This window comes from Oryzias latipes, chromosome 16 (assembly GCF_002234675.1).
Source record: "Oryzias latipes chromosome 16, ASM223467v1".
Classification (NCBI taxonomy): domain Eukaryota; kingdom Metazoa; phylum Chordata; class Actinopteri; order Beloniformes; family Adrianichthyidae; genus Oryzias; species Oryzias latipes.
The window spans coordinates 9,265,763-9,284,081 of NC_019874.2; the positions used below are offsets into that span (position 1 = coordinate 9,265,763).

The 18,319-nt window shown below is 39.4% G+C and overlaps 1 protein-coding gene across 5 annotated transcripts in view; it reads left to right on the forward strand.

The window, feature by feature from the left end:
• The window catches only part of grik2 (glutamate ionotropic receptor kainate type subunit 2), a 254,054-nt gene that overhangs the window by 160,917 nt on the left and 74,818 nt on the right, over positions 1 to 18,319 (forward strand). For all 5 annotated transcript variants that reach the window (XR_002291930.2, XR_002291929.2, XM_020709977.2 and 2 more), the window contains 3 exons: positions 2,394 to 2,537; positions 5,000 to 5,107; positions 9,499 to 9,612. Coding sequence is in view for 3 of the 5 variants with exons in the window: in XM_020709977.2 (XP_020565636.1) it covers positions 2,394 to 2,537; positions 5,000 to 5,107; positions 9,499 to 9,612 (366 nt within the window). In the remaining 2 variants the exon portion in view is untranslated. The remainder of the gene's footprint in view (positions 1 to 2,393; positions 2,538 to 4,999; positions 5,108 to 9,498; positions 9,613 to 18,319) is intronic.

Sequence of the window (18,319 nt, forward strand, 5' to 3'; positions counted from 1 at the left end):
TTTTGTCCATCACAAGCCTTTTGTATCATTACTTGTTTTTTTTGCAAGTTTCAGAGTATCTATTTTTATACTTCTGAGCCACTCTTTAGTGTATTTGTTCTTTAGCAAAAGCTTTCATACTAAAAAAAGAAAAGATTTAATCTGGAGGACAATAATGTAGAATCCCATTTTACTGCCGTTTCTATTTTTACAGATGAAAAAAAAACAATCACTCAAAATGACCGGAATAAGTTGTTTAATAGTTATACATGCAAAGTTTTTCTCTCTTTGGTGCCCTTGTTTGACATGATGCACCTAATCCATTTTCTTGGAGAAACTTTGGCTTTCATGCATTTTGACACTAAAATTACTGTTTTGATACAGATGATGTGCTGTTTTCACTATATTTGTGGTAAACTTTGATTATTTCTTTATTTTCAACCCTGCATTTTTTTCTGGAAATGCAGCTCCTAGTATTAAATGTTCTCTCAAGAAAAGGAGTACAAAGATGTCACGTTGCCATGGAAACAATTACTCAGATCAGATCTTCAAGCGCATCACCTGTAAAAGTGGGGTTGTTTTCCGGGTACCACAGCTTCCTATGATTTAGTGTTGAGGTGGCGATGATCCAGTGGGATTGTCGAGGTCTGGTCTGGATGATTTGGAATGATAGAACTTCAGGCCAAAAACAGAAAGTCCTTTTTGCATTGTCAGCAAATGCAAAATAAGACTTTGCACTGAGCAAAGCCCGGTGGCTGAATAAATGCACTGGTTGTGATCACTTAATGCAGAACAGCTGGTGGATAGTCCAGGATCAGTGGTCGGTGACTGATAGGAGATGTAGGGAAGATGAGAACTAAGACAATCCTCAGTCTCTATTTTAACATATAAAAACAGTAGAAACACTTTTCTGAGCAATCGAAAAATATTGATCTCAAATTTCTTATTAATGCCATAATACATGTGGACCTACCTTATTGCACAGTTTACCATCCCATGCCATCAATCCTCCACATACCCCATTAATTTATATTATACCATGGTCCGGGTGAATACTCGATTCTGATTGGCTGCTGGGTGTACATTAAAAAGTGATAACTACAGGATAACCGCACAGTGAAAAAAGAAGTTCCGGTCACCTAGCTTAAATGTTTTGTATCACTGCGCCGGCTCCTTTAAAACAGCCTTTTGCTTCATTATCTGGACAAAAACAAGCGGTCAGAGGTGAACTTTATCTCTGAACTGATGCTTTATTCAACCCATCGGAAATATCAGCATAGATATATCGCCAAATCTTGACTGCAGCAGTGGTGCGGCGCGACGCAGACTATTTGTTACGTGCCGCACCACGTAACAAATAGTTTGCTTTTTGTGAGAAAAGCTATCCATATTGGAATAAAAACAAGAATTAAGGACTAAAAACTGGTTGCTATTTATTTATTTTGTTAGTGACCATGGTATAAGCAGGTTAATGGTCTTCGAAGTATGCATTATCACTTTATAACACACTTCGCGGAAGCAGCTTCGCGTCGGACGGTTCAGTCTTCCACCGCGTGCGTTAAAAAGTCCTGATGCATACTTCGTCGGACATTAACCCTTACATAACAGACACCATCAGGGCTTTATCCCTGTAATAGATAATAGCTGTTGCATTGTAATGGGCTTGTTTCGATTAGTTCTGTTAACAACTATAAAGACGCATATTGACAACATCAACACTACACAGTGGTACACAGACACCAATGTAAGAGGCCTTCACAGCTGAGTTCATGTAAAATGTTCATGCAAGTAAACACTTGGAACTTTGTCTTTTATATTTGAGAATTTAACCATAGAAAAATTTTAAAAAAGTGCTAATTTGTCTCTGATTAATTAAGCACGATTCCTTAGTTCATATAGAATTAGGACAATGCGGCCAAACTGGAATAATGTGGATTGAATTAGATTATAAGAATTGTAACTAATAAAACTTGATTTAGATTTAATTTATTTTTAGTTTTTTTGTGTAGCACTTTGTGTGTGAATCGGTGCTTAAGAAACTAAATGTGTGTGTGATCAAAAATTATATTTTTATTTCTACCAACAAATGTATCCTTAATTTTATAGGTGACCAACATACAATTATTATACCAGCTGGGTTTGGATTTTTTTCTTCTCAAATAAAACATTGTTGATGCTGCAATGCCTTTCTTAGCTTTTCCTACGAGCCCATGTACAAAGAATGCCATAAAATGTTTACGATTCTTTGCATCATGAAGGATGCATATCTCAGAATCTGAGCCACGATTTGATGCTGTGTTTTAAGCAAAACATTATTAACTTTTTTTAATCGTGTGAAGATCCACGTTGCTTGATATTGCGAATAGGATCTCCATGTTAACCTTTTGATTCTTTCCTCTGTATTTGGCTTGCAGACGGACGCTGCGCTCATGTACGATGCCGTGCACGTGGTGGCCGTGGCTGTGCAGCAGTCTCAGCAGATCACTGTCAGCTCATTGCAGTGCAACCGACACAAGCCGTGGCGCTTTGGGAACCGCTTTATGGCCCTCATCAAGGAGGTAGATATGTGTTTACCTCTGGCCTCCTCAGTGCACATAACCCTAAACAGAACGCATGCTCTTACAGCAGGACAGGAACAGCATGGAAAACAGTGGGAGATGGTCAATATGTGAAAATGAGAAAACATAAGTCTTTTATCTGTGAATTTATTTAGTGTGCATGCAAAGCCTAAAACTGCTTCTACAAAGCCATCTCAAATGTACAGGTACTTTTACGTTAGACACAATTAGCATGTGTCAACTCAACAGCAAGTCAAGGTCATTTTAACAAGTCAGAGTACCAGTGACAGTTATTTAGGCCTTCTTTTTTTAAAACTTTTCTTGTCTAAAAGCTGTGCAAACATCATTGCAGTTCGTTATACTTCAGAACTTTATATTTTTTTTCTTATTTGTAACAAGGAAATAATAAAGTAAGTCGTCTAATTTATTCTTATTTCGTTTTTTTCCTTCTTGGGACAGTAGTCGTCAAACTGGGTCACAGGGAGAGGGAAGTACCGCTAAAAGCGCCGTCATTCAAACGCAGCTCCTGCAGTAGATGGTGAAGCTCCCCTGTACTGGGAGTCTTTGAATGATTTCAAACATGGAGATGGGATTGCCAACGCTTTTGTAGAAATCTTCAAAATAAATAAACCGGATCCATGAGAAACACAGATATACAGTCAATGCTTCAGTGTAGCGATGAGGATGAAAGCTTTTAAAAGTAGTTCCTCCCATGTGTCTGTAGCCTCAGGTTTATGAATACATTTTTGGACTCGTTTTGAGCAGCAAGTTTGACGAACTTCAAAAGAGAGACGGCTGAGGTGAATTTGACCCGTAAATTTGACGCGTGAATTGTGTTCCGTGGGAATGCATCATAACACCTTCATGAATGTGAGCCCCACGTCTTCAGATGCATTTTGAAAAAAGAATTGCTACACTTAAGTTTCCTTGAGTATAATCAAACTTTAAAAGGCCTGTAGTGATTAACTCCTTGTGTTCAAGAAACTTTGCAGTCTATAATTTGGCAACTTACCAGGGCTATTGGGAGAATTGTTAAGACAACATGGGCTTAGATTGTTATGTTTGCCGAATAGTTGATAAATTGTGCATGCTTTATTGCAATGTTATTCAAACATTGTGCAGCGGAACACGAGTGTGCTGTGAGAGATTGTCAGGGGTGCTGTGTGGAAGTATTCAACTTAACCTTAGTGGTGTAAAAACATTTAACATTACTAGGATACAAGCTTGTGTTCTGTCAGACAAGCCCAGGTTTCCCTCTGAGTAGGAAGAAGAAATATGAAAGATCGGGAAAGACATTTATTCTTTGTGTTTATTTAAATATTTGATAATAATGATTGAATACTGTTGAGAGAGGCGAGGTTTCTATTTTTCTTTTTACGTTTTGGGTTAGTGGTGTTCGTTGTGACTTATCATGGAAAAAGTGTACCTTGGTTTAAAAAAAAAGGTTGAAAAGCACTGCTGTACTGGAGGAGAGAGGATTCATAGATGTAAATGTTAGTAGTGTCTTTGACAGGGGACTTAATTTGTATTGAGGTGTCTAAATTTAGGCACTTAGCTTATAGCCTGTAGTTCTTTGTTGGATGGCGTTAGGTGGAACCGGACTCCCTCTACTACTTTGTCGTCCTTTTTTTCTCATCTGGATATACTTCCAAAAATGAGGTTCTTGCTTTAGCCCCTTCTAGTATCTCCAAATTCGCTTTTAGTGTTTTTTTTTTAATGTTTGATCTCTACTTGTTTTTTGAAGTGTGCCACACTGGCTAGTGCAGCTTCGGCTGTAGCTCGGGTCGTTGCAGCCGCCTCAGCCATGTTGGCTTTTTTGGAGGATGAACATCTGGAGTTTGCTTTGGTAGTGCCGTGCAATAAACTGAATGGGCACAGGCAGGTTCAAAGTCATCTTTACTTTCTTTGTGACTGCTTGGTTTATCATTTCCATTGTGTACACCTTGGTGAATGGTAAATGGCGTATACTTATTTAGCGCTTTCTACCCCCTTTCGAAGGCCCAAAGCGCTTTACAGTCACAGTCCCATTCACCCATGCACACACACATTTACACACTGGTGGCGGCTCCGCTGCCGAACACTGGCGCTAGCCTCCCACCAGCGGCAAAGTGGGGTTCAGTGTCTTGCCCAAGGAAACTTCGACACATGGGTGTACAAGGCGGGAATCGAACCTGCAATCTTACGATCATGCGTCGACCCCCCTACCGCCCACACTTCCCTCCCATGTTCTTATGCCGTCTTCTTCTACGTCCCACAGAACACATTCGGCGAACCACTTCATAGGGCACACCTTACAGTTTGGAGAAATTTTAACACTTTTAAGTGCGACTTATGGTTGATAAAATGTGGTATACCAAACTTGCCTTATAAAACAAATAAAGATGATATGGCTTTTTGATATGGCTTTTTTTAAAGATAATTTAGTCTTGATGGTGAGACATTTTCTGTGCTTCCCTTTACAGGCTCACTGGGATGGTCTTACAGGCAGAATCTCTTTCAACAAGTCTAATGGGCTAAGAACTGACTTTGATCTGGATGTCATCAGTCTAAAAGAAGAAGGACTGGAGAAGGTTAGACACTGCCAAAACATGAGCAAATGTTCAATCCACTTTTAAGTTGATTTAAAAGCCATTGGTCTAAACACTGACAGAAGATGAAGCTTTAGCATTACTGTCAAAAAAGAGCTTTACTCAAAAAATAAGCTGTTCCATAATTCTTTGCAGTTTAGTTATATACAGCATGTGTACACTCTCGGTTGTCTGAAGATTGCAACACAAAAACCAGGAGTTCATTACAAGGTAATCCAAGGTAAACCACAGAGGTCTGGCAGATCCTGATACAAAGTGTCTAATATACTTCCCAGAAGTACCAACTCATGGTTCCATTAAACTGACCCAAAAGTTGAGCCACTTTATTTCACTCAGAAATTAATGTGAAAATACAGTGCCTAGTGAAAGTATTCAGTCCCCTTGAACTAGAGCAACATGAAGAACAACGAACACACCAGGCAGGTCCGAGAGACTGTTGTGGAGAAGTTTAAAGCCTGATTTGGATACCAAAAGATTTCCCAAGCTTTAAACATCCCAAGTAGCACTGTGCAAGCGATAATATTGAAATAGAAGGAGTATCAAATCTGCAAATCTACAAGACCCGGCCGTCCGTCTAAACTTTCAGCTCAAACAAGGACAAGACTGATCAGAGATGCAGCCAATGGGCCCATGATCATTCTGGATGAACTGCAGAGATCTACAGCTGAGGCGGGCGAGTCTTTCCATAGGACAACAATCAGTCGTATAAACTGCTAAAATCTGGCCATAATGGAATAGTGGCAAGAAGAAAATCATTTCTTAAAAATATCCATAAAAAGTGTTGTTTAAAGTTTGCCACAAGCCACCAGGGAGAAACACCAAACATGTGGAAGGCGGTGCTCCGGTCAGATGAAACCAAAATCCAACTTTTTGGCAACAATGCCAAACGTTAAGTTTGGCAAAAAAGCAATACGGCTCATCCCCCTGAACACACCATCCCAACTGTCAAACATGGTGGTGGCAGCATAATGGTTTGGGGCTGCCTTTCTTCAGCAGGGACAGGGAGGATGGTTAGAATTTGATTTTTTAATTTTTTGATTTGAAATGGTTTATTTCAAACAATCAAATAAGAATAGTACACAAAAACAATACAATCATCAGTTATATATTCATACAATGAATTATCAAACTACAGATAATTAGACATAAAATTAATTATAGCTTGAAAGGGAGTGGAAAGAAACAAATTTATATAATCCCACCCCTTTTCTACCGTAACCATTTTATTACATGATTTATCATTATCCGGATCATAACTTTATCAGACAGAAATAAGAATCTTCAGGTATCAATCATGAATCCATTTTTGGAGCAAGTGAAGTAATATCATTAAATCAATCAATTCAATAATCCAATCAATTCAATTATCAGTAATAAATGATTAAGCTTTTTTTTTACTTTATAACAAGGTAATGCTGGGAAATAAAATAAAAAAAGGGTCCATATTCTGTCGAATGACCAAGGTTGGTATTCCTTCTTCTGCTGATTAACAGCCGTTCTTCTGTCTGCAGACATTAGATTAAGGTCCTTTTCCTTCTGTGGCTGTTATCAGCGGCGCTGAAAGTTGAGGTCAAGTTGTCTGCAGGTCAGAACTTTGCTAAAAATCAGGGTCACTTCAGACTAAAGCGATGAAACTAAGCTTCATATTTCTTGAAATTATATTTGGCTCTTTGATTTATTACTGCATGTTGGTTCAGACGTGATCAAACACTTCTCAAAGTCCTTCATGGTTATAACAACCAGAACCTTGGACCGGTCGGTGGACCGAGTGGTTTGACGTAAATCCTGCAGCCTTTAACCCAAGTGTTCTCAATCTGCTTACGCTTCCTGAGAAGCTTGGCATGTTTGGCGATTTCAGCATTCCTTCTGGTCAGATGATCGTTCAGATAAGCAGAAGATCCCTTCATATTCCTCCTTTGATTCATCAGAGCTAGCTTGTGTTTTTGATTCACAAACCTGATGAGGATCGCTGGTTTATCTGTGTCCTTTCTCCTGGGAAGCAAGTGGCAGGTCTGAATGGTATTTAGATCCAGGGAAATCCCTTCAGACGTGAGAAATGATTCCACTTGGTGTTCCAGAGTCTCTCCACTGCTCTCAGTTTCAGAAGAACTGCTAGCAGTGCTAGCGCTATTAGCTTTAGCAATGCTAACTCCAGCTGCATTTAGCTTTGCTCGAAGTTTGATCTGTACTCCTGGCATAATGACATTGTTCATCCTTGCTTGTTGTTCCGCCTCGTCCAGTCTTTTCTCCAGAATGTCAACCCGGTTATCTCGTTGCTCGTTTTGAGCTTTTTTTTTTTTTTTTTTTTGATGGATGGAACCAATACAGGACCATTCTGGAAGAAAACCTGATGGAGTCTGCAAAAGACCTGAGACTGGGATAAGATTTGTCTTCCAACATGGAATGGTTAACAAATAAACACATCCAGGTGTTAGAATGGCCAAGTCAAAGTCCAGACCTGAATCCAATCGAGAATCTGTGGAAAGAACTTGAAAACTGCTGTTCACAAACGCTCTCCATACATTATCACTGAGCTCCAGCTGGTTTGCAAGGAGGAATGGGCAAAAATTTCAGTCTCTCATTGTGCAAAACTGATAAAGACATATCCTAAGCGACTTACAGCTGTAATCACAGCAAAAGGTTGCGCTACAAAGTTTTAACTTAAGGAGGTAAATAACTTTGTCCGCCCAATTTTTTTGTTTTTTTTTTGTTATAAAAAGTTTGAAATATCCAATAAATTTCGTTCCACTTCTTGATTTTTCACAAAAAGTTACAGTTTTATATCTTTATGTTTGCACCCTGAAATGTGGCAAAAGGTTGAAAAGTTCAAGGGGGGTAAATACTTTCGACAGGCACTGTAAAACATTAAACGTTACTCAAGATTTGCTACGTTGTTTTCCAGCTCTCCCTGTAATCTCTGCAGTTGACAGCCTGGATCAGATCAGCTCAGTCAAATGACTAAACACCTGAGTCATATGATCAGCAGAAAGCAGTCCAGTGAGAACTGTAAAACAGGTGGGGGAGTAGATCTCGAGGACCATGGTTGGACAGCCCTAAATTAAATACAGGATGTACCCTTTGGGGTGGCCAAGCTTTCCCCCCATCTCTAAGGGAGAGGCCAGCCACCCTGCAGAGGAAACTCCTTTTGGCTACTTGTTGATCTCATGGTTTTATCTTTCTTCACTTGTAAACACGACCCCAAAATAGTTCCTTGGGCAGGAGCTCTCAAGCCAAGCTCCTGCTCCAGTCATAACAGGACTGGACAGCCCTCAGTAAGACTCCCTGGACCCTATTTTTAACAGAGCAATTTCCCCATTAAACATCAAGAGTTGTGGAGGAATCCTTTTTTCAAATGCACAAAACACATTTGAACTTGATGAGGGACTCCCAAGAACCATCTCCCCCCCATGAGGTGTGTAGAGCTGGTCCAATGTTCCTTGACCAGACCACAAACTACACTGTTGTTCCTGAATCTAAGGTTCTACTACCAATCAGGGCGGGGGTCGGCAACCCGCGGCTCAGGAGCCGCATGCAGCTCTTTAGCGCTGCCCTAGTGGCTCCCTGGAGCATTTTCAAAAATGTTTGAAAATGTAAAAAGATGGGGGAGAAAAAAATATTTTTTGTTTTAATATGGTTTTTGTTGGAGGAAAAACAAGACACAAACATTCTTAACGTTTTCCAATGCTGTAAGATTGTGTAGGAAAATATTGTAATGCCTGGCAAGTATGTCACTTGCAGCAGGCAGAACGGGAGCCGAGCTGTCAAAAAGTTGAGCTGTCAATCAACTGGCTGCGCTGGAGAACTGTTCGTGTCCCACACACCGCATGGCTCCGAACAGTCTCAGAAAGGAGGCAAAAAGAGAAGCTGAGAGCGCATAAGCATAAGCTCCCCTTCAGTTTCTGCATGTCTATAGAAAATCTAACCATGAAAAAAGCACAACTGTTGATTGATTGCACCAAGAACTCAGTAGTGTTTTTATGCACTCATGTGAGCACCTTCTTATTATGGTCTATCATATTTCCCTTGTTGACCACTTCATTAAGATTTATGAAGTTACTAGAAGTAGAAGAGGCTGCTAACAGAGCTGCTGCAAATAACATTCTCTCATGCAGCGCCAAACACCTCACATTCACCGGTGCCTGCCTCTCACCAGCTCCTGACCTCTGCTCACTTTGCTGTGTGGTGTTGAGCCTCCATGAATATTTTACTCAGTTAATAAAAGTGCTTCAGAAGCCCTCAAGCCTTGAGAAGTCTGAATTAAAGAGTTTATTTGCAATTACTAACCGTAACCCTGCCGCTCTTATTGAGTCTTTTGTGGGCCTTGAGGTGTTTTGTCAGGTAAACTCTATGTTTATATTCTACGTGTTTTACAGATTGGTATATGGGACCCATCAAGTGGCCTGAACATGACGGACAACCAGAAGGGGAAAACGATCAATGTGTCCGATTCCCTTTCCAATCGGTCCCTGATTGTCTCCACCATACTGGTACGACTCGTTTATGAAGCTATCAGTCTCAAAATCTTCTCCATTGTTGTTTTATATTTGTGACATTTTCCTGTAAACACTTAAGCTCTTTATGCTTTCTTTTTGACGTGGGGTTTAAAAAGTTTATTAGGATCTTCCTCACACCAGTCAATTCATACAATCATGCATGACTTCTCCCTGAATCGTGACCACCTCAGCTAGCGGCCTTCAGCACAATTCTCTAAGCTGTGCTCAAATATGGAACTGTAAAGTTGTCAAAGCAACAGGACGCTGGGGTCAGACGTACTGTGAGTGCTAACTAAGTTACGCCACATTCTTCATTGAAGAAGCCTTTTCACACCTTTGACATCCTCCAGTTGTGCTAAATCAAATTCTTGTTCAGGTTGCAGGTATCACAGATAAACACTTTGGACCTGATTAACTACTGGGAGGAGATTTATTGGAGCTTCTGAAGGACTGATGTCCTTTTTTTGATGTCACAGGGGCTTCATAATTGTCCATTATCAGTTTAAGTACAAGGTGACCATCTGCCAGCTGTCAACTTCAATGCACTGCGCATCAGTTCTTTGGGCTAAAAACCCTAATTAACTATCAATTTGTGTGCACAGTCTTGCACTTTTGGTTGAGATCTTAGTAAAACGGCCTAGGTCAAGACCTGCTTATGCAAAGGTAGGAGCCTGGGGAAATCAGTGCGACAACCAAATGTGATGATTCATAGATGTTATGTTTTGGTAAAGGTTCAAGATGATTGCGTTTTCCTGTAAGTTTTGTGTATGTGAGGTTTTTTGCAGACTGCTTCTAACCGTGAACTTCCATCTGTGGGCAGTTTTATTTGTGCTGCAGGAATTGTGCTTTCTGACAGTGAATAATGAAGCAACCACAAACAATGTGCTTGGTGCTTATCAAATTGATTGAAAAAGCTCCACAGTTGGAAGGGGAAGCTTTTTATAAGGGCTGAACCCACTATTCCATTTGCAGAAAAAGGCTATCTAAAACTTGCATGTGAATGTTGTTTTAAGAAACGAAATTTCAGACTTTGGTGATGAAGCCATCTTCTCCAAGGGAACCTTACTGTTCCAACAAGCTCTGAATAATTATGACAGCTTTGTAGAGTGACAAGCACTTCTTAAAGTTTGTGAGAGGCTTTCGCAGAACTACAATTTTTTTTGTTTGTTTTTTTATTTAGGACTTGTAGACAGTATTTTCACATTATTCTTTTTGCCATGTAGTGTTACAGTCAGAAAGCCTGATAATGCTCGTGGTTTTTCTGAACTGTTGAAACCCAAAACAGGAGTTTGTCTATGCTGTTCAGGGCCAATAATGATAAGAGAAAATGCTGCCACAGAGTCTGCTTGTCACTCATTCAAACCATTGCTTTTTGTGAGAAAGGTTGCATGAAGCAGGAAGTACTCCACTGCAAAATGGACTCCCTCCAAAGATGTCATTATTATAAAGCTTTTCCTGTCAGAGTCCAGCAGTCTGTCTGAGCAGCTCTTTCTCTGTGTAGCAGTGATACTGCTCTCCTATTCATTTGAAGTAAAGTAGCATAAAGCTCTAAACTTGCAAAGTGCCAGTTGACTTCTCTGCTGTGAGGACTTTAATTTGGTGGAAGCAGGCTCAGGCAGGAAAAATGGACTGATTGATTGTCCAATAAGAGTTTTTTGCTTTGTGGCTCTGCCTCTTGTTTGGTGTGTGCTTGTCCTCCTGGTGTCACACTCAAGCAGTTCAGACCAGACGGAGAGAAAATTGTGGTCTGTTCCTTTCTTAACACCCTTTTTGGACAGTTGTTTAGTAAATTTGTCAAATATTAGAAACTCTGATGGAGTTCCTATAAACACACACACAAACACATATATATATATATATATATATATATATATATATATATATATATATATATATATATATATATATATATATATATATATATATATATATATATATATATATATATATATATACAGTGATCCCTTGCTATAATGCGGTTTACTTTTCACGGTTAATTCACGGATTTGCATCATGCATTGTGTTCTGCATTCTGATTGGCTAAAAAGTCACTCCGCTTCTTCTCTAACTGTGCGTCAATAACGATGCAGTTTAATATGTACACCTACGTAAAACAGCTTGCCAAATTTACATTACGTACGTGCAAATTCTCTCGCAATGTTGAGTTTCTCCAAAACCCATAGAAAAAAGAGCAACAACAACTGCCTATAACTATGTTCTTCTCTCGAACAAACACAGCTGCACCGCGGGCTTCAATAGAGGAAAACACTGCAGATTGGAGTCGGGATGCAGCGGCTCAGTCTGAAGAACAGTGAAATACACCTGAGTCACCATTTGTCCCACTGTACTTTGTATTTTTTTCATAATCATTTTAAATTTTCTCCTGTCTAATCCAATTACTCGGGTTGCGGTGGGCGGAGCTAATCTCCGCAATTTGAAGCCTTCTGTACACATTGATGATTTAAATTATTATTTGACAGTACAGTACAGAAGTTATTTGTTGAAAAAAACCGTTTCTAAAGTACTTTTATTTGTGAAACAAATGCTTGAGCCTGTAAAATGGTTTGTTCTTTCTTTTCAATGTATTATAGAGTCTGTAATTGTATAACAATTGTTAAAAAAATAAAGGTTTCTACTTCACGGATTTTGCCTATCACGGGTTCATTTTGGAATTTGTGATATGAGTGATTAAAATTGCGATAATGAAATGACTTAAGGAATATAAATAAATAGGAAAACAACCAAAACATCATTCCAGTTTCATTGCAACAGTTAAAAAATTATACTTCAAATGACCCTAATCGACATAGGAGATGAACATCTAACATGAGAGGCCTCCATCCGATTGGTCAACAACGTAAAGGTGTCCCACTGATTGGTCAAATGCATAAAGTCATTTATTTGATTTGTTAAATACTTCAAGCTGCCAGCTTGAAGTACATTTAAGATAACCATTTATTGCAATTTTTGACGTCTTTTGCGATATGCGTATTGTACAGGGAAAATGCCAAATTTGCAGTTTGTTGTGTGGGATATATATATATATATATATAGAGAGAGAGAGAGAGAGAGAGATAGTTTACTGGCAGTTTAAATAAAGTTGTATGTCAGATCATGAGGATGCTGAAATGTAAAAATAGTCAAATATTGTCCATTCAATCCCTTAACTTGCCTAATTCCCTTTGGGGTCACGGTGCTGCTGGAGCCTATCCCAGCTACTGTTGAGAAAAAAGTGGGCTACACCGTGGACAGTATGCCAGTCTGCTGCAGGATCACACAAAGACAAACAACCACACAGACACACTAACGTCTGGGGACAATTTACACATGCCCAGCTTCAAGAACGCGCTAAATGTGGGTTTTTGAACATGCTTTTAGCATTTGGTGTTTACACAGGTCTGATTTGCTCAATAATAGTGCATGTACTCTCAATTGAAAGAGGCTTCATGTGAGTCAATTGTGAGTTTTAACAGCTCTTTTCCGTTTTGAAAGACTTACTGTTATAGAATCTCAGCTGGGCACAAACCATTATTATTAGTTTCTCCTTCATGATCAATTTTCAAATGGTTGGCACTTCTGTGTTTTGAAAAGGGCACCTTCCATACGCCTTCCAAAGCCGAGTCCCTGACTAGTCAAAAGTTCGACTGGTTTAACCTTCAGTGCGCATTTAGTGGCCGTGCGGTTTGTATGTAGAGTCCACAATGGGAATAAAAAAACGTGTGTAGCTTTGCATGAAGACATATGTATGCGTTTACTCACACTTTTAATTGAAAGGTATTGCTCGATTGCTTATGTCTGTCCCACCCAGGATTTGAAACAGGGCCTAAATACTACAGCATCATACAACCCCTAACAACCTACCACCCAGTGATAAAGCGTCTTATCAAAACTCAGTTTTGTCATCCTGAGGATTTTGCTGCTCTATTTAGCATTTGTTTATGTTCCCTTCTCTACCTCTGTGCCGGTTCCAAGCCCGGTTAGAGAAGGTTGCGTCAGGAAGGGCATCCGGCGTAAAACATTGCCAAATTTACCATGCGACTTGTTCGCTGTGGCGACCCCTGATGGGAGAAGCCGAAAGTGGAAGAAGATTTAGCATTTGTTTATGGAGACAAAATAGACTTACTGGATTTGTGTTTGCATAGTTCTTGATTTCTAACTCATACAATATATTTTGTGCGTACTGTTTACTTGCAATTGTGTATTCACGTGTTTGAATATCAAAAATGTACAGATCCAAAATACAATTTACACATGCACAACTTGAAATTAGAGCGGCTTAAAACTAAACACAACTTCAAAACAGCTCTTACACACACAGATACAAAAAATAGTAACCAGTCACCTGATACTAGGGTTGTAACATTCATTTTACGGATTTGATCGACATCGTCATTTTTTGGTTGATGGTATGATTCATAGTCAAGATTTATTCATTTTAAACTATCTAATTCACTGACCTAAAATGGATCCAAGACATGTTAAGCCAAAACTTCAAATAGTGTGACTCAGAGAGAAATACCTTGTACTGAACAGTGGAAGTGAAGTTTTCCAAATTCCTTGAGTTTCTTCAAGATCATCATAAATGAAATATGTGTACAAAGAAACAAGTAAACAAGAATGGATGTGTAATCCATTCACATTTTAGTTTCCTAAAGTTCCACTGTTGTTTTTTCACAACCAAATAATCCAAAGGGAACATTATTAGAACATTCTAGCTTTTTGTGAGAAAAAATACATTTAAAAAGTAAAAACTTTCCACTCTGCCATAGCTTTTTTGTATAAACTTGTGGTGTCCCGCTCGTGAATACTGTCCTTCAATATTTCTGTCTGAATGACAGAAAGAAGGGTTGCCACACACTTGGGATAGGTACGATGGAAGGTGTAAGGGACCGACCACTAGGAAGTCTTGAGCATCCCAGTCTCAACCCTTGGTGTGAGACGCTGCAGCTGACTGTGCACTTGTGGGCTCTCCTGCTGTTATACAGTTCAAGTTCTGTGAGGCAGACTGTAGAGCCTCTGTGCTGCACACAGCAGCAGATCTCACATTTGATTCCGCATTTGACTGCTGGATTCAAATTCATGATGACTAACAGCTGCGACTTGTGATCAGTACCTCAACCTACACTATAATGTGCATGCCTACTTTGCTCATGCAGTCACATACATGCTAAGAGATGCATGTGAGGATGTTACAGATACTGAGGGTGACGTTAATAAAGAAGTAAGCCATGAAATAAATTGTGGGTTGTTATTATTTATTGCGGGCCTTCTTTCCTTCCACACATGCTGTGAAGTGATTGAATTGCAGTTATTAGCACAGACTTTGTGCAGCTCTAATTGCCATATCAGGACTGAGTCATGGGGAAATGTGTGATTGCTGCAAGCAGCAGGGAAAGGGGAGAGGGCTGACAATAATTGGGTTTGTTACACTTGATTGATGCACACTTTCATTCAGCGTCTCAGAGATTATAGACGATAAAACAAGTTGTAATTACTGTTGAGATCTTGGTCTTTAAACAGTTTATCTACTTTGGAAATCAAAGTTTTAATGTTGTGCTGGAAATGAAGTACCTTCAGGCTAACGGCTGCAGATATTGTTCTGAGAAGCAGAGAGATGGTAGGAGACATGCTTTCAGCCTGTGCTGCTGAAGAAACTATGACCGGTGCTGAAAGGAAGCCGTTCTGGTCCAGTCTGGTATGCATATACCTGCTGGAACATCAGCTGTGTGGCAGCTCTTTATTCACACACTTATTCAAAAGCAGCTGCAGGCTGATGCCACTAATTTTGTGAACCAGGCAGAACTTTATTTCATCAGTTTAGCATCTCTGTGGTTTTTAGCGTCATCATTGCTACAAAATGTGATTCACTGTACGTCTCACTCTCCCTTCACGTTATCCGCTAATTCTCTCAGTTCCCTAAACAAACAGATTGAAAACGCCCAGTACAGGGTACCTTTTGATGTGTTGTCCGGGGTCACTCAATTCATTTGGTCAAGTAGACATATTTTTATGGAAGTTGGTTAGTTTGCAGCTTGACAAGACAGACAAAAAATGATTCCTACAGTTTTCTGAACACTATTGTGATTGACAGTTCAAGATACAATCAAATACAATGGTAGAAGTAAAAACATGCAGCAAAAAATGTATTTATATTTGAAAACATCATTAAAAAAGGACAGGGGGAAGATTGCAAGTAAGGTTGAAGTTGTACAAGCTGAAATTAGTAGAGAAGAAGAAAAGGAGGAGATGCATTTTCTGCATTTATCAAGTTCTTTAGTACAATAATTACTTTAAATGTTTTTTCCTTCAACATTTTTACTTACAGTCCAGATTTATTCTTAACTGTATTTATCTATATTAGTTTTGTAACGATTCATTTAAACCATGATTCGATTGACATCATAATTTGTGGTTAACAATGCAATTCATAGTCGATATTTGTTCATTTTGAACAATCTGATTCACTGCCTTAATATGGATCCAGAACATCTTTAGCTAAAACTTCAACTAGTGTGACGCAGAGAGAAATACCTGGTACTGAGCAGTGCAGGTGAAGTTTTCCAGATATCTTGAATGTCTTCAAAATCATCAAAAATAAAAGTATAAACTGTAATGAAGTTTGCTTTTTTGAAGCTACACGTTTTATTGGGCTGGAAACCACTGAATGATCAGGTCTACAATGACTTTTTTTGGCAGTTCCAACAGCATACTGGCCCATTTATCCCACTTTTTAATATTTTATTTTGGAAGTATTGGGTTCGGTAATGTCTGGCATGGTAAAAAGCTTAAAGACATCCCTTGACCCATCATCGGGTTTCAAATCCAGCCCTGATGTAAAATTATTTTTTCCATCTAAACGCTGCAGGGAAAAACAGAAGAAAGGACTCATATATTTAAGTCTTTTAACCTTTTTGTCAAAAACAAAAAAAAAAAATGTGACTTAGAACATTGCTATTAGTCAATGACTCAGGATGGAGAGAGAGAGAGAGAGTTGCAGTATATCCGATAGGCACAAAGTCCTCCAGAAAGTAGAGGGCATCAGAGAGGCTTCGGATAGGAGAGGCACACAGTCAAAGGTATGTTTGTCAACAGAAAGAAAAAAAATGGGCGGTGGGTAGTGGGTTACAGGGATCCTTCCAGCTTCTGGGAGGAAGCTGTTCCTCAGCCTGTTGGTCCTGCTTTTAATGCTCTGTGGCCTCCTGTCTGAGGGGAGCAGGGAAAACAGAGTGTGTGAGGGGTGAATTGGGTCTTTCAGGATGCAGGAGGTTCGTTCCCTGCATCTGGCTGTGTAAATGTCTGAGGTGGTCTGCAGGCTGCATCCCATAGTCCTCTGTGCAGAGCTCACCACCCTCTGCAGAGCTTCCTCTCTGCTGCAGCTCTCCGCTGCCGTGCCACACAGTGATGCAGGAGGACGCTCTCCAGCACACAGCTATAGAAGGAAGTCAGGACTGCGCTCCTCGTCCCGGTGCACCTGAGCCTCAGAAAGTTAAGGCCCCGAAGTGCCTTCCTGATCAGGCATAAAGTCTTGTGAAGTCGTTGGAAATGTGCACATTCAGATACCCGAAGCTTGAAACTACTTGCCTCTGATCTACAGGGGAGGAGGGAGGTCTCCATCACTTCTTTTTTTTTTTTTTTTTTTTTTAACTTGTCCTGTCCAACAGCTGGGCAGACAGATGAAAGCTGAGGGCCTCTTGTGTTGGACATATTTTACTTTAACAAGAGGGGTTATTAATCTTCAGACAAACCAAAGGTATGTCTGAATAAACCTCCATCACTTCTGAAGATCAGCACTCATATTCATTCACACCAAAGAACAGAAAGTGACATGATGTGTCAAATCTTTCTTTTTAATGTTTATACCAATTAATTATGACTAAGACATTTTTTTATTAAAAAAAAGTTTCTAATGTTTCTAATAAGTTAGAGAAATTTTAATATTGAAATTGTGTCTTTTTAAATAAAGTTTATTGGTAAATTTGCCTGTGGGAGAACCTAAACACTCTAACAAGGAGCCTTCTGTTTACTGATGGCAGTTTGGTTTAGTAACATTGAAGGCAACAGCAATTGTCTATTTTGTAGGATCCTGATGCCACTTGATTTATGTTTGTTTTTAGCTGAAAACAGTTATTTCTTCTTCCATGGAAACGTCATAAATATCTACACCATATGGCCATGGCTGTGCAAACTTTATTGAAACATTTTTTGCAAAGCCTGATGGTCTTCTCTCAAAGGGCTCAGGGTGCCCTGTTGTTCTCTTGAAGGTGAGGGTGCTTTGGTTGGTGAGATGATTGTGAGTCTGAGGATTGTTGTCGTCTGACAGCAGTAAAACCCAAAGCAGTTTTGTGTGATGGCTATTGGCGATTGGTGCAACTAGGTTTAAATTGTAAATGGTTGATTTGATGTCAGTGCTATTAATCACCTAGATGCCTTTGTTCTCAGCCAAGCAGTTAAAAAAAAAAAACAGTGATGTGATTAAATATTTAAAGTTGATTTAAATGAAGCAGCCACTAGTTTTAGCCAATGCTGTCTGTTGTTTTATTTTCTGTCCTAAACATGGAATCCATTGTTTTTCATTTATGTGGGAAAAATGTACTGATTATCTGTGAAAGTGTGTATTTGGAAGCAGTTTTGCTTTAATTAGGTTTTTTACAGAGCTTTTTAGCTTCTACTGCCTCTCTTTTTAATTAAAGATTCACCATCA